This window comes from Zootoca vivipara, chromosome 3 (genome assembly GCF_965207765.1).
Source record: "Zootoca vivipara chromosome 3, rZooViv2.hap1.1, whole genome shotgun sequence".
Classification (NCBI taxonomy): Eukaryota; Metazoa; Chordata; class Lepidosauria; order Squamata; family Lacertidae; genus Zootoca; species Zootoca vivipara.
This window is the reverse complement of record NC_142586.1, coordinates 99,314,007-99,335,956: the sequence shown is the minus strand read 5'-3', so window position 1 is coordinate 99,335,956 and position 21,950 is coordinate 99,314,007. Positions and strand designations below refer to the sequence as shown.

Below are 21,950 nucleotides of genomic sequence, written 5' to 3'. Positions count from 1 at the left end.
CATCACTCTGCAAGCAGTTCTTGGGAACCTTCTCTCTCTCTTTTTGGCTGAAAACAATCAATTAGAAAAAACAAGAAGGAATTTCAGCGTACGAAAAAGCAACGTGCACAAAAATAATTCTTTGTTGCTTTCCCCCTGCACAGTTGAATTCAGCTTGTCTACTTAGCATAGAGTGCGTACACATGAGCAAGACACTTTCTTCATCCACTGGCTACAGTGGGAAGAAGCAAAGCAATTTCGAAAGCATTTTTGTGACACCGGCTTCAGACTCGCTGCCACTATTCTAGTCACAAGCTGTGCTATACCTGACAGTAATGCTCAATTCACAGGAAGCTTTTCTGATCTCAGTGAAAAGCCCATTACAACAGCTGCCATTTTATAAAGAGAATTGAGCAGGAAGAACTCTGATTACTGTACAGACTGCAGGAGAATCCACATTATTATACCCAATGTTACAGGAGCACGAATTGCACTGGGAGGGAAGCAGCAATAGAGTGGGGAAAGAGGGAGTTATACTTCTCTGAAATGTGCAAAGTGCTATGAAGTGTCTGCTGGTTTTTTCACAGTGAAATGTTTTTCATTGTTTTAGGCTTCGACACAACTAGCATTTTTGTACAAGGAGCTTGGACTTGACAAACGGCAGTAACTCTGCAAAGCTGGAATTTTTCTCCCAATTCCTAAAGCCAACGGAAATATTTTTTGTGGAATAAGAAACTATTTAAACTAATTTTATTTTAGAATTGGCTAAAGTATTCCAGGGTAATTGTTCATGAATTTGTAATTACATATTTTTTCTTAAAAACTGAAAACCCTGTATACCTTCAAATGTCTTTTTTTTTTTACAAAATAAAAAGTATGTTTACCTGAATTAATTTTATTACACCTTCCGCAAGGTCATTCACAATAATTTCTCTCTCTCTCTTACATCATAGATCTTTGCTTATGTTACAGATGTATGGTGTATTACTATTGCTACAAGTTTGTCGTGGCCTCTGGCTAGAACAAATGAACACATGAGCTGAACAATATAAAAGAGCAATTACAAATCATAGAATACAAAATCATAGAAACCAGAAACAAAACAGTAAAAATAATAACTAAAATATCGTAGAGACCAAAAATCAGTAAAGAGGGCAAGCTTACCACCCTAGGCAAGGTAATCTACAATCTGGGAGTTTCCAGGGTAGTTCAAACAGAATTACAAGCCTGGTAGATGAAGGGAACGCTGTGGATGTAGCCTATCTTGATTTCAGCAAGGCCTTTGACAAGGTGCCCCATGATATTCTTGTAAAGAAGCTGGTAAAATGCGGGCTAGACAATGCTACCATTCAGTGGATTTGTAACTGGCTTACTGACCGAACCCAAAGGGTGCTCATCAATGGCTCCTCCTTATCCTGGAGAGTAGTGACTAGTGGGGTGCCACAGGGTTCTGTCTTGGGCCCAGTCTTATTCAACATCTTTATCAATGACTTGGATGATGGGCTTGAGGGCATCCTGAGCAAGTTTGCAGACGACACCAAATTGGGAGCGGTGGTTAATACCCCAGAGGACAGGATCACACTTCAAAATGACCTTAACAGATTAGACAACTGGGCCAAAGCAAACAAGATGAATTTTAACAAGGAGAAATGTAAGGTACTACACTTGGGCAGAAAAAATGAAAGGCACAAATACAGGATGGGTGACACCTGGCTTGAGAGCAGTACATGTGAAAAGGATCTAGGAGTCTTGGTAGACCACAAACTTGACATGAGTCAGCAGTGTGATGCAGCAGCTAAAAAAGCCAATGCAATTCTGGGCTGCATCAATAGGAGTATAGCATCTAGATCAAGGGAAGTAATAGTACCACTATATTCTGCTCTGGTCAGACCTCACCTGGAGTACTGTGTCCAGTTCTGGGCACCACAGTTCAAGAAGGATACTGACAAACTGGAACGTGTCCAGAGGAGGGCAACCAAAATGGTCAAAGGCCTGGAAACAATGCCTTATGAGGAACGGCTTAGGGAGCTGGGTATGTTTAGCCTGGAGAAGAGAAGGTTAAGGGGTGATATGATAGCCATGTTCAAATATATGAAAGGATGTCATATGGAGGAGGGAGAAAGATTGTTTTCTGCTGCTCCAGAGAAGCGGACACGAAGCAATGGATTCAAACTACAAGAAAGAAGCTTCCACCTAAACATTAGGAAGAACTTCCTGACAGTAAGAGCTGTTCGGCAGTGGAATTTGCTACCAAGGAGTGTGGTGGAGTCTCCTTCTTTGGAGGTCTTTAAGCAGAGGCTTGACAGGCATATGTCAAGAATGCTTTGATGGTGTTTCCTGCTTGGCAGGGGGTTGGACTGGATGACCCTTGTGGCCTCTTCCAACTCTATGATTCTATGATTCTATGAAACAGAATGAAGCTATTCTTAAGGACATGTTGTAGACTGTAAGCTCATACACCCTTGTGTGGGAGTAAGCCTCAGCAGGACGTACTTGTAAATAGACTAGGATTGCACTGTTAGTGCTTTAAATGCCAAACCTGGCACCATTAATTGAATCCAGAAACAAACTGGGAATCAGTGCAGTTGGTGAAGGACTAGAGTGATATGTTCTGTTCTCCTGACTCCTGTCAGAAGTTTGGCAAAGTTTCCAGATGGTTTTCAAGGGCCACCCTATGTAGTGCTCGTAACAGAATGGTTCAACCATTACAGATGCATTCCTTTTCATTATGCTAGAAGATAATCCCAAATTCTGCATTTATCTCTGCTGCCATGAAGGTAGGAGATGAAGTTTAGACTACGCATGTGGCAGACTCGTAGTTGGAGGAGACCTGGGAACTAATTCTAGTCCAGCCACTGCTCAATGCGTGAAATTATTTCTGATAAGAGATATTACAAGTAAGTGGAGACAGCGATGCCCCCAAATGACCTGCTGCAGTTTTTTGTTTTGTTTTTTACTTTTGCTTTAGTCATTTTTATTGGCTTTTTAAAGTCTAAGTATAGAACCTAGGATAGAAAAATCAAAAACCGAGGAACACAATGCAACTGTCAAGGAAAGGGAGCATGGATAGTACAATCCAATCCAATACAACATAAAAAGGTCATTTTGAGAGTTCCAAATCTCAAGGGAGCCCTCCGAGTGTCTCTGCGTGGTTAATGTATGTATAGTATACTGTATAACCAAATATTCACCAAATAGCATGAAAAGCATCATGTTTAACTGTACCCTGTAGCACTCGAACTTGGCAAGTGATCTTTTCAGATATACCGTAGCAGCGTTCCAAACATTCAAGGTTCCAAATTCTGTAAAGTTTTCCATTTTTGGACAGCTGGCAAACAAGTAACACCTACACACCCAAACGCTATTTAAACACAGCATTCAAATTTGGTCCTTCAAAGCTGCTGCCCCTTTTGTAAAGAAATTACAACTCATAGATTTGGAACAAACCATTGCCACTTAGCAATACGCATAGAGCAAATTGAAGGCGCTTGAATAGCATGCCTTTTCTGCAACAAAACACTTCCCTTTGAAAGCTTCAATCTGGTGGATGGGTTCGCTTGTCCAGTATTCCAAAATGAGTCCTTCTCCCTTTTCAGTTACGACTGCTTTGGTATTTACTACTTTGCCACTGTTGACAACATTCGTGCTTAGCTTTACAGTAGCTTCGGAGGGAATACCAGGAACCGAACCCTGCAGATCTGTTACGGTCTCCAGTCCAAAATTTAGGACCACCATAAACACTTGATCTAACCCATCCAGTTCCCTCACATATACAAAGACGTCACTGTCATTCCAAACGTAACACATCCATCCTCTAAAAATAGGAAGCTCGTTGGCGCGAATGGAACTGAGCTCTCGGTACAAGCGGAGTGTAGAATTCTGTTGAGACTCTTGCTCCTGTAATGTAATGGTTGCTTCCTTTAGTCAATTTTCAGATGCTGAAAGGACAATCATTTCTCATTCCATGGCTGCCTGTGACCTCTGCTGCTCCTACTCTACCACCCTCAGTCAGCCAAAGGTCTACTGCCCCCTTCAATGACTTTTCTCCTTGCATGGAACTGCCTCCCTGCCCATGGTGCAACCTCACCTGCTGCCTTCAAATGACACTTGTGCACATTCTTCTCTCTCGACCTTTTTTCAACCTTTCCCTGCTCTGTTGTTTCCCCATTATCTATTTTAGACTGAAACCTCATTGGGAGCATATGTTACCTCTATAAGACACCATATGCATTCTGGGCCTATGCACAGCGTTATGCACAACCCTCAGCTGATTGATCGGGGGGGGGCAATTTTAAGTGCTGTGCATAATTTTAATAGTTAAAGTCGCCAGTTATTTTTTAGCCTTTTTATTGTGGTCTCAAATGGGCTCTCGAATTTAAAGTACCATCATTCATTTTTTTCAGGCTATTTAGTGTGTTACTGTTTAATAGGTTATTGTATTTTAATATTCTGTTGGAAGCCGCCCAGAGTGGCTGGGGAAACCCAGCCAGGTGGGTGGGGTATAAATATATTATTATTATTATTATTATTATTATTATTATTATTATTGTTATTATTGTTATTATTATTACTGTAATATGGAAAGGAAGATAAAATATTTTCTTACAGCAATGGGTGGCTGCTTTATTAAATTGTAAGATACATTACTCTTTCTGATAGGGCAATAAAGCATCTATATTGAGGTATCAGCAATAGGCAAATGTTAGAATAAATCAACTTACAGTGCAATCCTATACATGTCCACCTGGAAGTAAATCCTAGTTAGTTCAGTGGGGCTTACTCCTAGGTAAATAGGTATAGAATTGCTGCACACCAATGCAATCTTGACCTCAGAAGTAAGTCCCACTGAATTCAGTGATGCTTGCTTCTAGGTAAGTGGAACTTTGGATTGCAGCCTTACTTCCAAACAAGTGTGTTTTGGATTGCAGCCTAAAATGATTTAATGGTCTGCCAGTCCTAGGTAAGCCCACACCGATTTCCCATACAATTTGTTTCAGGCTTAATAGCTATGCCTTCCCATCAACTCTGAATGTGGAAAGAGGGTCACTGCTCTGGGAATCATCCAGAGCAGGGGTTCCCAACAAAATTTTCTCGAGGACCCCTCATCGAGCCGCTATTGTGACAAGGACCCCCATTAATTCCTAATCCTAAAATTAAAAAGTGAGAGCCAAATTAAGAGTCTTTTTATATTTTATCTGTATATTTTATCTTCTTCATCTGTAGGCCTTTGTCGTTTTAACGAAGCACTTTTTAACCAACGGTCCATTTTTAACTATGCGAACTGTAGCTTCCGCGAAAAACAACGCTTTGTTTACAAACACTACTGTTTTGCAAAGAGGCAGCGCGCACCAGGGAGGAGGGAGGGGAATGGAGAAGACAGGGTACCTGCGCAGTAGCGCACAAATGAAGCCGACGCGCGCAAAGCATCTTGGGGAGGTGAGCGTTAGTAGAATGCGCACGCTGCCTCTTTGCAAAACAGTAGTGTTTGTAAAGCGCCACCTAACGGCATACAGCAGAACTACTGCCTCTATCTAATTCTAGTTTTGCGCTAGACTCTGCTCATGCAGAAAGCGGCCAAAACAAAAAATCTGTTATCATACGAAATATATTTAATATATTTTTTATTCTAATAGCATCTTGCGGACCCCTCTGGCATAGCTCGCGGACCCCTGGGGGTCCACGGACCACCTGTTGGGAACCACTGATCCAGAGTTTTACTTCTGTAAATGTGAGGCGGCCTCATTCAAACTGGGGCTGGATTGTCACACTTACATTTTTAAGTATCTTGATAATACTGGCCCTACTAAAGAAAATAATTTGTAATTTATTTGAACAAGAGAGAAAAGTGCTTCAGTCATCATACTTACCTTCACATTTATATTTGGATAGTCAGGATTTACAGGTATCCAGGTTGAGTTGCCTTCACTAAAGCCAGCATTAAGAGTATCATCCCACTGCATGGGTGATTTTTCTGGAAAGGTTGCCTTGAAAAAAACCAAGAAGACATTATTCACTGCTAATACGGGGTCACACGCAAGTCAATTGCACATAAGTGGAGGTTATGCCTGTACTTCAGGTGTGGTCTGACCAAAGCAGAATAGAATGGTACTATTACTTCCCTTGATCTGGACACTATACTTCTGTTGATGCAGCCTAGAATAGCATTAGCTTTTTCTTTTGCTGCTGCATCACACTGTTGGTTCATGTTAAGCTGTTGTCTACTAACACCCCTAGTAGATCCTTTTCACATGTACTGCTGGCAAGCCAGGTGTCCCCCAACTTATACTGGTGCAGCTGGTTATTCCTGCCTAAGTACAGAACCTGACATTTGTCCCTCTTCAAATTCTTTTGGGGGGGGGGCTAGTACTCCAATCTGTTAAGGACATCTTGAATCCTGATTCTGGCTTCAGAGGCATTAACTACCCCTCCCAGTTTGGTGTCATCTGCAAATTTGTTGAGCATCCCCTCAATTCATACGTCCAAGTCGTTTATAAAGATGCTAGATAACAGGTCCAGGACAGAACCCTGTGGGACCCCAGTTGTCACTTTTTTCAATGATGATGAGGGACCATTAATGAGCACTCTTGGGCTTGATGTTCTTGGACTCCAACTTGCATCAGCCCCTAAGAGAATGGCCAATAGTTAGGGATGATGGCAGTCATAGTTCAACAACATCTGGAAGGCCCACCAGTCCTGTTTTAGGAGAAACATAAACAACACAGGCATTGGAGGGGGGGGGAATTAACAGCACTGGGAAAGTCAAGACGGCTTGATCACCAGCGAAGGGTAAAACAGCATCCCCTGTATCGTGGTTATTGCATGGGGTTGGAATTCAAGAATTTTCAAACTCACATTTTCTGATGTGGTATCTTCCATTCCAATTTCTTCACCGTAATAGGTTGTAGGTGTTCCAGGAAGAGTTAAAAGAAGCATGTTGATGACATTTATGTATTCCTTCCCAATCCGGGAGGCAATTCGAGCACTGTTGGGGTCTCCAGCCTATCAGGAAAGTATATTGTTTTATCAGACTCAAAAGGCACCACCTCTATAAAAGCCATGTAGATAAGGGATGGGATATCTTTCTCCACCCACAAGCCACAGTCCCTGATGGGACCTGAGGGTTGCAGGCCAATGGTGGGTGACTTTAAAAGAGGAACAGACAAATTCACGGAGGGCAAGGTTATCAATGGCTACTACCCACAATGACAATATTCCTTTGAATACGAGTTGCTGGGAATCACAAGTTGAGGAGAATGCTGTGGCACACAACTTATGCTTGTGGGCTTCTCATCGGCATCTGACTAGCGTGAGAATAGAATGCTGGACTAGATAGCGTATCCTGCGAGTGTCCCGGAAAAACCAGGACATCCCATTTTTTCTCTCACGAGAGAACAGCCGACATTTTGATTTCCCCCAGGAAGAAAAGTGCTTTTAGGGCTGCAATCTCACGCAGCACCCCAAAATGCATGTTTTTGGGCACCGTGCCCACCCCGATACACTTTTTCAGGGGGAAATTGTGGTGCAAGAACAGGGTGCCCAGAATGGCTGCCGTTCTCTCACTAGAGAAAATGGGAAGATGATGTCCCAGTTTTCGCCTTCAAGGTATGAGAGAGTATGAGACAGGCCTTTGTCTTGATCCCACAGGGCTCTTCAAGTCTTACTGTGTCTGGAGACAAAAAATGAGTGGAACGTTGAATGTGTCTTAGCTTTGTATAGTAGGACACATGCCAGCCAGGCAAGAAGAGCAGGGACAATAAGGGGCATGGCCTGGAAAGGGGTGTGGCCTAGAGAGAGTCCTGCAGATCAAATAAAGAGGCCTGGAGGTCTGCATTTGACCCAGGTCCTGAGGTTCCCTAACTCTGGTTTGAACCATATCTTGTTATAGCAGTATGAAATTGATGACTGTTTGAACTAGTGAAGTCTGCCTTTCCCATGAGCATTGTCTTTCTTTTTTAATGTCTTGTACTATGAAGTACTTAGTTAGACAATACAGTGGTGCCTCGCTAGGCGAATGCCCTGCAAGATGAATTTTTCGCTTAACCAAGAGATTTTTCGAACAGAGGTTGCCTCGCAAGACGAATTCGTTTTGTAGAAAATTCGTCTAGCGAATCACGGTTTCCCATAGGAATGCATTGAAATTCAATTAATGCGTTCCTATGGGCAAATAATAATAATAATAATAATTTCAATGCATTCCTATGGGACTCGCTAGACGAATTTTTCGCATAACAAATTGACTAACAGAACGAATTAAATTCGTCTAGCAAGGCACCCCTGTAGCCTTCTATGGAAATGTATTTTATTTTATACAGTATATTGACTGAGTGCTTACATGAGTTTTAATCACAGCACTCAATATTCACAATAAAGCTGGTTTAATATTGCTTTCCACTAAAAGAGATTTTGCTCCAGCAAAGCAGAGGGAATAAATTGTTCCAAGGCCCCTAAATACTGTACAAAGCAATGGTGAAATCTAATTATAAAAGCCAAATAATCCGCATGCGACAAAATACTAAATTTAAACAGCAGGGTCCCTAATTTTCTTCTCACAGAGGTTCAAAATGGAGCACAAACATACAAACGCAGTGTCATCATTTTGATCATTTGAAAAGTTTTCAGTATCCTGCTGTACTAGAGGGGATTGTTATTTTGATTTAATTTATTGGACCCCAGTCCAGGGAGCCATGGAAGTGACACCTTATTCTCAGAAGGGTTTTCGAGGGGGATTTTTGCCAAACCTCACACTCTCACCATTGTATAACCAAAGCCAGTCCAGTCCAAGACACTTTTCATCCTGAGGCAAATGACCAAGATGGCAGCCCCACCCTTTGACATACAGAAGTCAGAGGTCAACGTCAAAAGTCAACTGGACTGGCAGCTGACAGGAAAGCATTCTTTAACACACTTGAGGGCAGCAGGCTAGTTGGATGCAGAACAAGCAACATGGGACAGACAGAAATGTCCTCCAACTCATCACCACTGCTCCCTGCCCCCTCCCCACCACTATCTGCCAGTGTGGTGTAGCGGTTAAGAGCAGTAGACTCGTAATCTGGTGAACTGGGTTCGATTCTCCCCACTCCTCCACATGCAGCTGCTGGGTGACCTTGGGCTAGTCACACTTCCCTGAAGTCTCTCAGCCCAACTCACCTCACAGAGTGTTTGTTGTGGGGGAGGAAGGGAAAGGAGAATGTTAGCCGCTTTGAGACTAGTGTATAGTGATAAAGCGGGATATCAAATCCAAACTCTTATTCTTCTTCAGACAGCTGCCTCACTCTGCCAAAGGGTAGGGCCAGCCCAGTGGACATGCCATATGACTTTTGAAATGTGGCAAAGGGGTTAAAAGCAGCCACCTTTAGGAAGCTTGTAGGTTACTGGATGTTCTTAACTATTTCTGGGGCCTTACTCTGCCTCACAAAATACTTGTGGACATATAAAGGGATAACCACCATATCTATAATGCTGCAATAAATTTAAAGGCAGGAGAGGATGCAAATATGATTAAATAAATAAAACAAGCAATTATTTGGCCACCTGCAAATGTCATAAAAGGTTGTGTGCCAAGCTGGAAGACGATCATAAGCCTTTGTCATCAGAAGCTTACCGCCCAGTTTGGCCATTTGCCTTCCGGCATATTCTTCATCCACAAAGACACAATTTCAAAAATGCCGTTTCCTGATATTTCTTGCATGTTCATGAGGTAGAAGTTGAAAGGGAAATCTGCTTCTTGAATGAAAGGTGTCCCATAATACATCATTGTTCTCTCAACGTCATCATGGTCATTTGCCTCCGTGCCCATAAATCTTAAAAAGAGGACAACATCTGTTTGGTTTTCTTGCCCGTGGTTTTCAGAAGTGGCATTCATTTGATATAACAAAACAGAAAATGGAAAACCTGCCATAGGACTTGATAAGAGAACACTGGGCTCTGATTCCCTTTGAATCCCAATAATGATTTACTGGTACATTTTGCATTGCAAAGTTCTTACAAGGCACTGTAACAATTACTGGGCTGAATCTAGACTCAGCATGAACAGAGTTATGCTTTTGCTATGTTCCCACAGGTAGGAGGAGAGGGGGAGTTCCCTTGGAAAGCAGCTTTAAGGAGTTGGTGGACAATCCATAACAGTTTAAAAACTGTTTACCTTTTTTTTTTACCATAACAGTACAGGAGATGGCCCAAGGGCCTGCAGGGGGAAGGGGTGGTCAGGAAAAATTGCCTTCCCACCACCCCACTGCCCTTCCTCCAGCAGGAACCTCTGCTAGACTGGAATCCCTCCTAATATCACTGCATCCAGTGGTATAGCTAGATCGTTTAAGACTCTAGACATGTTGGTCTTATGGGAGCTCCTCTCCTCAGATAACAGTGTGTGTTATTTGACTTCTAAACGTGGTAAGCCAACTGCATTTGAGGGAGCGCTGTTGCTCATTCTGTTGTGGGGCCATAGATGTCTGCCCCAAGTCCTGCTCTGGTGGTACCATTGTTGGGATCTAGTGAATCACACCCAGTGCTTTCCCCAGGGGGTACTCAAGGGTACACAGTACCGGCACCTCTTTTGTTGTTGTTGTTGTTGTTAAAAAGCATGACACGTGCTGTAACAAGTTCATGGTGAGTTCTGGCACCTATTTTTCTAGGGGGGGAAGCACTGACATCTATCTCAAAATTACTCTCAAGGCATCTCCTCTGACTGTGGTGAAATTCAGTTCTCCCATATCTGAATTGTTCCGTGCTGAAAAATGTTCAGCCCCCATACAGAGTAATTTATTGTGCTAGGGTCCATTGAGAAGAGCAAATAATTGGAAGGAGTCTCAAATGGATGGAACTCTTGTAATTTCACTTGGGCCTCTGAAATCTTGGCCAAACACAATAGGCCTCTCAACATTTAAGCTGGAAGGGTTAACTACAGTGAACATCAAAAATGTTCTAATTCCACAGGAGTCAAGACGCCAAGTGCAGCTGGTGCCAAAACACAGCATTCCAGTTCTAGGGACATCTTAGGCTAATGTGATACTTATCATTATCAAGCCCTACATCAATAATGAAGGACCAGTTGCAACTAGACACTGAACTGTAATGATAAATCATTAAAACATGTGATCGCATACTTACTTGAATACACATTGACAGTACAACTGGCTGATCATTCACCTATATCAGGTTTTGGCTAACCTTTGGCCTACCAGATGTGGTCACACTCTCCTTTGGGCCCCACCCTCCTCCCTGTTGAGTTCCGCAAAGGCAGCACTGAGACTAAGACCCCCATCCGCACTGCACATTTAAAGCAGTATCATATCTCTTTCAACTGTCATGGCTTCCCCCAAAGAATCCTGGGGGCTGTAGTTTGTTAAGGGTGCAAGGTATTGTTAGGAGGCCCCTGATCCCCTCACAGAGCTAAAGTTCCCTATGGTTTAACAATCAACCTGGGAACTCTGGGAACTGTAACTCTCCGCGGGGAGTACAGGACTCCTAACGACACTCGGCACCCTAAACAGACAACACATCCCAGGATTCTTTGGGGGGAAGAAGCCATGACTGTTTAAAGTGGTGAGTGCAGATGGGGCCTTAGGAGGAGGAAGCTGGGCAGCCAGCACCACCCGCTGGACTGGATGTAAGAAAGGTAGGTAGTTGGGGGCTGGCTGAGAGCAGGCTGGGTTTGGTGGGGCAGTTCCCCATTTGCACTAAAAGGCCAGTCTTGACTGGCAGGCCACGACATAACTAATAGGGCCTCCCCCAAAGATCTTAGTGGATCGCCAGGTCTATATGAGAGAAGGCGTTCTTGCACATTGTTCCAGTGAGTTCCTGGGATGGGATGGGGACATTCACTCTTACCTGCTCATGTTTTCAGACTGCTTCCTAGGAAAAAGGGGTGACTTTTACCATCATAACAGAAGGATAAGAAATGAAGATGTCGTGGTATTGTTACCTGTATCTTCCAGGCTCACTGCTGAACTTATCCATGGTGTGCCGAAAACTGCGGACAATATCATGCATGCCAACCTGGGTGGTGGTGTAGTCGTGATACAGTTCAGAATAGGCTGTGACAGTGTCCTTGAAGAGCAATAGGATATTTGTCATTACTCCTCTTCCTAAGTTTCTAGGCCCTTCCAGAGAGAGACATCTGAGACAATGGCTGCAATCCAGAATGTTCCTCACACAAGGTGTCCTTTATAATACCATCATACTTCTTCCCCCTCCCTCCCTCAAGTTATAAAAGAACTGCAGTGTGGGTGCTTCTTCTTTTTTTTAAAAAAAAGGGGGGGACTAGAATGTTGAAATGGATAAATTTCTGGCCTGCACCGTTTTCACCACCACTCGCTCATAAATCCATTCCGTTCAATTTCTTGCATTAATTTGCAAATTTTTAATTTAAAAAATCCTTGTGGAAACAAATCTTTTCTTTTAAATACATATTTAGATTTTGCTTTCTATTTAAAAATACATTTCTAAATGTATTATCTTCTAGTACACTTTAACATTTAATATAAGAGCTGCATCAGAACATCCAAAGACCAATGGATGACCAAGTTCTGATCCACACGTTGGCCCAGGAAGTGCTGACCGGGTCAGTTCCTACTGCAATTCACAATATTTTAAACTACCGGTACCTTTTATTTCCATGCATTTATATCCCACCTTTCTTCCATCATGGAATCACAGGTGCCATATATATATGGTTTATAGGAGGTCATGAATGTCTAGCTAGAATTGAGTCCTATAACTTTCCAAAAGTCTTGGAGGCAATGCCCAAGAACATCGGAAGCTAAATAATACCACTGGACCATCTCTTCCAGTCCCAGCTGTAGCCTTCCAAGGTCTCTGGCAGAGGCCATGTGGACACAGGAAGAGCCTTGCTGGATCTGAGCAAAGGTCTATCTAGTTCAGCATTCCAACAGTGGCAAGCAGGTGCCTCTAGGAAGCCATAAAAAGGACATGAACCCAACAGCTGACCCCCACCCCACCCCATTTGTCCACAACACATGATGTTCAGAGGCACATTGCCTCAGAGAATATAAACTGCCCCTGAGCCTATTCAGCTAGGACAGCTCACTAACAAAATGTAAGGAGCCCTTATCGGTCCTAAGTGTGTACTCCTGTAAGAGGACAAAGGAGAAAAATTGTTACCGGGTTTTGGGATTTATTGACTTGTGGCTCATCTCTCAGATGTGTGGCTTCCAGCAGGAATTTGACAGTACTAATGCTAAATCCATCGACGCCTTTGCCGAGCCAAAATCTGATGACCTCCTAAACGGATAGAAGAGGTAGAATTGTTTTGCGTTATGTCAGAAGCTACAGCAATTACATTTCATATATTTTGAGTTTCATAAAAGAACTGTAGATTGGCTTAATGCTCTGTCAACAAGAGGTGTGGGGAACCTTTGGCCCTGCAGATGCTGCAGAGCTACAGCTCCCATCATCCCAGGCCTTTAGTCATGCTTCCTGGAGCTTGTGGGATCTACAACAGGGGCTCCCAAACTGTGGTTTGCAGACCATCCGTGGTCCACAAGGTTCACTCAGGTGGTCCATGGAGTGTCTGTACAGGGAGGGAGGGCCGCTTGGAGAGAGTTGCAGTGGGAAGTAAAGACATTTGTGCTTCTTCTCCATGCTAATTCTTCACAACAAATCTCCCTCTTCTGGAGCTGTTTTTTCATAGAAGCAGCCTCTTATCTTTTAAGACATGGCTGCACGCCACATGTACTTTAGCCCTTATTATGGGCACTCAACAGAGGAGGTTTACTAACTTGTGATAATCATGTGTGGTTGTAGAAGTCTTTACGATCCGGACTTGGCAGCTATGTGTAGCATCAACAAATCATATTTCATGACCCAAGCAATATGGGCATTCCTTCATGATCAGAATGCAATTGAATACTTACATGAATTTCTTCTTCAACATCTGGGCTACGGAAATTTAAATCTGGCTGCTCTTTTCCAAACTGGTGAAAGTAACATTGGTTTCTCACTTCATCGTACTCCCAACTGGAGTTCCCCAACACGCTCACCTGATTACATAAGGAACATTATATCTTTTTTAAAAATCAGACTATTTAGAATCATTGTTGTTATAATTAAGGATGCGCATTAAAGTCAGCCGAAGCCCAAATCTCAAATCAGGCCTAACTGGAGGGATCTGGGCCTCGTTCAAGGAAAGTAAAGATAGCCCTGGATTGCTACTGCCATCCAGGGTTGCCAGAAATTCAGCACCCCCACCTCTCTCGCTCCATTCTACAGCATTATTGTGGTACCAGCTGCAGCTTGGCACCCAGTGTGACCCTCAACCCACCTCTGGTCTCCTCCCTTCTTCTTCTTCTGTATGTTAAAATATGCACTGGAAGTGTGTGTGAGCCACTATGAGTGCCATTCATGGAAGAAAGGTGGCATACAGGCATTTCAGTAAATAATGCATGCAAATAATCAAATTACATGGGAAATAGTGTTTATTTTGGGAGTAGGGTGGGAGAGTCAAGAAATCAGAATGGGGCTGCCACCTTGTCTTATGCACAACTTTTTTCTGGTTTGCACTTTTATCATAAAAGTCGACAATTAAATCAAATAGTTGCCCAAAGGGGCAGCATCCAAAATTGGCAACAGGAAAACACGATGGTCTGGTCTAATTTCATTTATATATAAGCCAATGAAATGTGCAAAACATTTGGGTCATAGCTCAGTTGAAGAGCACCTGCTCGTCATGTTGAAGGCTCCAGCTTCAGTCCTTAGCATCTCCTGATGGGGCTGGGAGATATCTTTATCTGAAATGCTAGAGACCCAATGTAGATGGGGGTTGCAGTCCAGCAATGTCTGGAAGCAGGCATGTTGCCTATGCTCCGACTCAGACAAAGCCACTTCCTATGTTGGTTGGTTTAATTAAATTTTTGTTTTTTAATTTGACAAAGTAATAATCATAAATAAATAAGGGTAAAAATGTGCACCCCACCACCAAGACCATTCCATTGTAACTATCCAACCTCCCAAAATTTCAACACTTCTTGCGATGGTTCGCCCCCTTTCCGTTTTAACAGTACAAATTCTACAAACACCCTCCATATCTCCTCAAAATAATTTCTCCTGCATATTCCCCATCCTACCTTAATGGCACATGTTAATTTATCATTAATAGCTATATCCCACACCTCTTTATGCCATTCTTCCATTTTATATTCTGCTTGCCTCTTCCACTTCCTAGCTATAAGATATATATATATACATATTTACACCTCCTGGCATCCTCTCCAACATAACACCAAATATTCCTTGTTAGCTTCCTATGTTTGTCAAGCTCGTTTTACAAAGTGCAAGCACACTACAGGGCAAAATGTTTAAAATAGGATTACTTCTCAATACAGATTTGTTTGCCGAAATAACAATTTGTGCTCTGGCCTGAAACACATTGAAGGGCATGTTACGGCAAAACAGGGCAGTGTTTTCTGAAACTGTTCTCTGCAGCCGCTTCCCAAACTGCTCCAGCCTCAGATTAAAATGTGGGAAATGAGAGCAGAGTTTTCATCCTAGTGAAACCAGTGTCTTGACATCTTTGCATTACAGAAACAGAAAAGAGTGATCTAACAATGAGCCGGCTTGTTTGATTCTGATGTCATGTTTGGCAGGGGGAAGAGACAGCTGTGTTGAGGAGGCTCCTAGGCTGGCATGCCCACTGGAACAAGGGGTATGTCACAACGAACTAGCCATGCAAAAGGTGTCGCTTCCTGCCAACAGGTTTCTGCAGAGAGCGGCCGAAAGTAAGCAAGAAAAGCAGACTCGAAAAAGAATTGAGATCAAACGAAGTAGAAAACAAGCAACAGCAGCTAGTGTTTCAACAACCAAATCATTTATGTAACACATGTGTGCTTGGGAGGGCAAAATATCTCATAAGAAGCTGAATTGCACATCTCTTGTTTGTTTGGAAATGCTTGCAGTTTAATAACATCACAACGCTTAAAATGCTATTACTGATTATAACAGGTTGATCCGAAATGTGTTTAGTCAGAATTCACTCCCTTTGACTTATTCCCGAGTAAGTGTGCACAGGACTAAACTCTTAATTGATAGAGCATTCTATTGGAGTCCGTGGACTTTTGTTCCCAGCCAATGTTTTCGGGAACAAAGTATTCTGTAACCATGTGATTTCACAATTCAAGTTGTGTGTGTGTCATAGCTGCCAAGTTTTCCCTTTTCTCGCGAGGAAGCCAATTCAGCATAAGGGAAAATCCCTTTAAAAAAGGGATAACTTGGCAGCTATGGTGTGTGTGTTTTCTCATTTTGAGCTGAAGTTGCTATTACAGTGCTTAGCAAATTATATACAGTATATTATGTCTATATATATTATGCATATGTTAATAGCAGGCCTAATGAAATCAGGTTACATAAGAGATGACCTGCTACACAGCCAAACATACCTTAAATGTGAATGGCATTTACTGGCAAAGCTGAGCTGCTGTGATCAAAGCAGAGGTTGTTTGCAAGAGCTAAGAGGCTGTCTATCATTGAGAAAAAATACTATTTCATAAGGGGAGACTGCTGGATCAGGCAATGGCCCATCCAATCTAGCATCCTCTTTCTCCAGGGGCCAGCCAGATGCTGCAATCAGGCCCTGGGCGCAAGAGCACTCTCTCCTCTTGCGGTTTCCAACAACTGGTATTCAGAAGCATATTGCCTCTTATCGTTATACCTTATAACGGGTGAAGAACCTCAGGCTCAGGAACAAATTTAGCTCACCGGGCCTCTCTGTTTGGTCACTGAACCACAGGGTGTGAGGCTTATGCCTACAATGCCACATTTATTTTTGTGCTACCGGAGTTCTGTACTCACCCAGTTATTCGGTGGCTTGGTGGTCCCATTGGCATATGTGCAGTCATGCCAGATGTAATAATCCGTGTATTTTCCAGTCCGATTGCGACTCAGCTGAAACCAGTTGTGCTTGTCACTTGTGTGGTTAGGTATTAGATCCATTATCACTTTCAAACCTTGCGCAAGAGGAGGCAAAGAACAGCCTGTCAAATTGCACACACCTGCATTGTTCCTAGAAGAGAACTAAGTCTTTGGGCTTTGATTGGACAGGTGCAGATGGGGAATAATCTTGCTTGTCTACTGTAAAGGTTTATTGCAAAGTTTTACTGAGCTGAACCATGTGAAGCACAGGGACCAAGTTGGGGGAAATTGCCCCGAAGACCAATGGAGTTAATCAGCATCTAATAAAAACTACTAAGCATTTCACAAAACCAAGTAAAACATAGCTTGGATCCAATGAACTGTTTGCAGAATGGATCTTCCTCACTCCCTGTTGGATGAGCAGCAGCAGAGATCATTCCACATGTGATTTAATGGCTAATTCTGTTATCAATAAGTTAGCTAGCCAAGTGGGATGCATCATCATCATTCATTCCATTTCATTTCTATACGGTTTTATAATTTTAAGGGGGAAATTGTCAAAGCACATAAAAAGAGCAAATGAAACAATCCAGAATACGTAGAACATAGAGCAAAGCCAACCTTTATCGTGTATCGCTGCAACTAGGTCCTCAAAATCCTTCATGGTTCCAAACATTGGGTCTATGTCTCGAAAGTCTTCTATGCCATATCCCAAATCTCGTAAGGCAGACTTGTAAAAAGATGTGATCCAGATTGTTTTTACATTTAGGTACTGGATGTGATCCAGCTTTTCTTGGATACCTTGGGAGGGGAAATAAAGGGGAAGGAACAAACTGCCGTAACAAACAGTGGGGTTAGCTGGTTCAAATTCTTGATGGTTTGCAAAGTTCACTCCTACTGCATCTTACAGGATAGTTATGAGGACCAAATGAGATGGTAGGGGGGGGAAACACTTATACTGTCCCAAGCTCCTTGAATGAAAGGTGGGTTAATAACTAACAACAACTAATGCTCCACTGCAGAATGTTGCTCCTGACTTGTGTTTGAACCAGCCAACCTGTTAGGACCTCTTCCAGGATATGCCATTCCATTCATCTGATTTTGGCCAGTTCTCCCACTCCTTTAGCAAGCAGCTCCCTACTTTCAGTGTCATCCCATTCTGGAAGATCTCCCAGACCTCTGAAGCAGCTTTTAGAGACCACAGAGCGCTGTGATGGAAAGGAGGAGGCAGGAAAGTCTGCTTAAGTAAACTTGCTTCCATTCTTGGTTCACATAACCCAAAATCCAATATCAATAACACAGGGTAAGGTTTGGAACTGCTGTTGTTCCTAACTTGTTCAAGTGTTGTAACGCATGAGAGATACTTATAGGAATGTAGGGTATTTAAAAACAAGAACCCCCAAACCACCATTCTAGGATCTTTTAATTTCAAGGTACATTAACTGGAAAGATTTCTAAGACACAAGACTGTAAGAATAATTTCAGGGCCAAAGTCCAACTTTTATTTTCCGTTAGGTAAACTGCCTTTTGCCTTTGCCTTCACTATGACTGTTATTCTTCTTCCAGTTTCCAAACCTCTCTTTATCCTCACCTGAATCAGAGCTGCTACACATTCTTCAGATACAAACAGTTGCCTAGTATAGCTTTGGGGTCATCTGACATTGCATTCCAGAAAAGGACAAGCAGTGAGCTGCAGCTCTTACCTTATATTTCTTACCAAATATTTTTGAGTGTTTATTTAAAATATGCATCTCCCACTTTTGCAGAATGCAGCCAGCAGCAGCAAGGCTAATAATGCTGCTAGCCAGAAACAGAACGTCCCATAATGATATATTTCTCTTTCAAATAAACTAGTTTTGATCTAACACAAAAATGAACAGAAAGGAGGTGCCAAGAAAAGACACAGACCTCATTAGCTACTTGGGCTTCATACACACCACAAATTTGAAGCACATTTAAAGCACCTTCCCCACACAAATAATTCTGGGGAATGTAGTTTACCTCTGGCAGAACTACAGTTTCCAACACACTTAACAAACTACTGTTCCCAGGATTCTTGGGAGCGATGTGCTTTAATGTATGGTATGAACACCACACAGCCCTCGTCTCTGAAAGTGGAGGCCCCTGGAGTAGACTTCCAATTCATGCCCTCAGTAAAAAGGCTATACAGGGCTGGAGGAGACTCTTGAGAGTCCCATGGACTGCAAGAAGATCAAACCTATCCATTCTGAAGGAAATCAGCCCTGAGTGCTCACTGGAAGGACAGATCCTGAAGCTGAGGCTCCAATACTTTGGCCACCTCATGAGAAGAGAAGACTCCCTGGAAAAGACCGTGATGTTGGGAAAGATGGAGGGCACAAGGAGAAGGGGACAACAGAGGACGAGATGGTTGGACAGTGTTCTCGAAGCTACCATGAGTCTGACCAAACTGCGGGAGGCAGTGGAAGACAGGAGTGCCTGGCGTGCTCTGGTCCATGGGGTCACGAAGAGTCGGACACGACTAAACCACTAAACAACAACATACAAAGGAAGCCTTAAGGCAGCCTTTTGTACCTTGGTTCTAGGGGTTTGGAGGATTAACATTACGTACCTTGGGAAAAAATGAATAAGCATTACCAGCTCACAAACATTGTCACTAGCTGGGCTGTGCCACTCATACTTTCCCCAGGAAGCTTACCTAGCCATAGCTCAGTGGCAGAAAACATTGCTCTTCAGGCAAAAGGTCCCAGTTTCAATCCCAGATATCTTCCCAAACGGAGGACTTGCACTGCAGAGCCACTGTCTGTCTTATATAGTGCGAGGTTAGTCTATCTAGCTCCCTATCAGACAGACAGACAGGCAGTGGCTATATTTTCAAGAGGTGCACTGATGGTCTCTAGCAGCATTGAGAGGAGAGAGGTGAGAAAGAAACAGTTGCCTTCAAAATTACAAATGCTTTCATCCCTTATTCCTTAAACATTATTTTTATACATGTGCATCTATGCTTTTAAAATTTACCTGTCCTCCCTTTACTCAATGGCATTTCCCAGCCAGCATTGGCTATATGAAGAACTTCAGGCTTGCATTTTTTTGGGGGGGGGGTTGTGTGGATAAATAAATCCTGCAACATGAATGCAGGAAAATCCACATGCACGTCAGTGAAGGAGGCTCGCTGCAGTGGACCAAACCCATTTCTGCCAGGCTCCCCCGATTTATAGGTCAAATCTATTTTGCACACTCCGCTTTTCCTCTCCTCCTGACCTGGCACCCCGGACGTAGCAGGGGTGCTTGTTACTCATGTGGTCTGTCTGCGTGTCTTGCCTACTTCCCTTCCCAGCAGAAACCATGCTAGCATATCTAGCGCTCTGCTCACAAGGTGCGTGTTCATTTTGCTGCAGCATTTGTCCAAGTGGGCAGCAGGCGAGCAGCAGTGAGATGTTGGAAGGTAGAGCTGACCCTGCAAACCGCCCACCCCCAAGCTAGACTGCCGCCTTCAGGTGTGGTGGGGGATGTTGCCCCTCTGCCAACAGTCACACCTCTTGCCACTTGCCACTTTACAATTAAAGCACTCATAACCATTTCAACAGCCATGGCTTCCCTCAAAGAATACTGGGAACTGTGGTTTTTTGAGGGTGCTGGGAATGGTAGCACTGCCAGGAATCACATAACAACTCTCAGCACCCTTAATTACGGTTCTCAGGGTACTTTGCAAGAAACCACGACTGTTCAAGTGGCGTAAGAATGCTTTAAAAAGGTACGGTGTGATGTTGAAGTTATGATTTAACTTTCCACCTGATTTCCTTTCCTGCAAGGTCCCTTATTTTATAACTTCCTTGTCTCATAGAGTGGGGCATACGTCCACAATTTTTGGCAAGAAAGCTTCAAAGTGCATTTTATTTTTTTTAAAAAAATATTCTGGGTCAGGAAATCTCATTCTACATTACTGGGACTAGAACAGAAAAGGCTAAGATATAGAACACTGTAAACAACTAAAAACTTTGGCAGGATTTGAGTAACGCTTGCAAGGTACTAAAAACTAAGGTAAAAATGGATTACTGAAAGAAAAATAGAGAAATTATGTGATGCAGTAGGAAATGCTTGATAATGGAAATCATGGGAGGGGGAGTCTAAGGATTCAGAGAATCCTAAATGAGGATGATTGTGATTAATGTTTTAATTCAAATGTAGAATGTAAAACTGAATAAAAAAGATTTGTTTTAAAAAAGAGAGAGGCTAAGATATATTCTTACAGCCTGAGACCACCATCTTGCCGACTCAGCTGTGAGTCCAGGTAGTGACTGTCTGGGAACCATGATGGAAGAAAGGCAGGATAGAAATGCAAGGAAACAGAAGGTAAAAGAAGTTTGGCACCCTTACCTTTGAGATCGCCATTCCCATCGCTGTCGGTGTCCTTAAACGACCGAGGGTAAATTTGGTAGATGGGGCTGGCTTGCCACCAGCCAAGGCATTTGGGGGACAGGGCGATAATGGCAACCGTAGCTGCCACAAGCACCAGCGAGGATGCAATGATCAACCAGAACAGTATCTCTCGGGTAATTCTGTAGCGTGCTTGAGATGAGAACTGGAGGAGGACTTCTTTGGGCATCCCCGCGTAAGGCCGCACTGGTAACTTTTCTGCCGTTCCAGACTCTATGAAAAGAGTACATGTTTTTGGCAACCCATCTTGGCTTGTGGCATCGGCCTCCTTTTCCTCCAGCTCCTCGCTTTGAACAAACCCATTGTTCTCGATGCCTTCATTCTGGCCCAGCTCGAGAGAGATGGCCCTATCTTCTTTGCCAACCATTTTTTCTCAGTCCGTTCTCACCCCTCTCGGAAGACTCGGTGCAGTTGGAAGAAGGTGGGGCAGGTGGCCAGGGGGTGGGGGTGGGAGAGGAAAAACCTTTGGTCGGTGAAACAAGGAAGCGTCATTAATCCCTGGTTTAAAAATAAACCTGAGCGACCGGTCCAAAGTCTGACCCAGATTAAGAGCATTAAGGGCTCCCACTCCTCTGCACAAAAGACTTTTCTCCGAGGAGGGGCAAAATGTTGCAAGAGAACAAAGCTCCAGTCATGCCAACCAGACTTCAAAAGAAAATAGCCTAGCGCTTCAGGAATGGAGGTACTTGAAGGCG

The 21,950-nt window shown here is 43.2% G+C and overlaps 2 protein-coding genes across 3 annotated transcripts in view; one reads left to right on the top strand and one right to left on the bottom strand.

The window, feature by feature from the left end:
• PREPL (prolyl endopeptidase like) overlaps positions 1 to 868 on the top strand; it is a 24,520-nt gene extending 23,652 nt beyond the window's left edge. For both annotated transcript variants that reach the window (XM_088666755.1, XM_035111186.3), the window contains one exon: positions 590 to 868. In XM_088666755.1, the coding sequence (XP_088522881.1) occupies positions 590 to 646 (57 nt within the window). In that variant the 3' untranslated portion in view covers positions 647 to 868. The remainder of the gene's footprint in view (positions 1 to 589) is intronic.
• On the bottom strand, positions 859 to 21,950 carry SLC3A1 (solute carrier family 3 member 1). The gene is made up of 10 exons (XM_035111188.3): positions 21,196 to 21,950; positions 17,461 to 17,640; positions 16,780 to 16,934; positions 13,851 to 13,976; positions 13,099 to 13,218; positions 11,900 to 12,024; positions 9,581 to 9,779; positions 6,832 to 6,978; positions 5,847 to 5,963; positions 859 to 3,876 (listed from the first exon to the last, which is right to left on the bottom strand). Exons 1-10 carry the CDS (start codon positions 21,620 to 21,622, stop codon positions 3,436 to 3,438), a joined length of 2,037 nt encoding a protein of 678 aa, XP_034967079.1. The 5' UTR covers positions 21,623 to 21,950; the 3' UTR covers positions 859 to 3,435.

Bases quoted from the DNA above. Each gene is read 5' to 3' on its own strand.
- SLC3A1 (XM_035111188.3), bottom strand. From the start codon at position 21,622: ATGGTTGGCAAAGAAGATAGGGCCATCTCTCTCGAGCTGGGCCAGAAT. The intron at 16,935-17,460 runs GTTGGCTTTGCT...CTCTTGCGCAAG, and splicing joins TGCAGCGATACACGATAAAG to GTTTGAAAGTGATAATGGAT. The intron at 12,025-13,098 runs GTAACAATTTTT...TTGCTCTTCAAG, and splicing joins TCAATAAATCCCAAAACCCG to GACACTGTCACAGCCTATTC.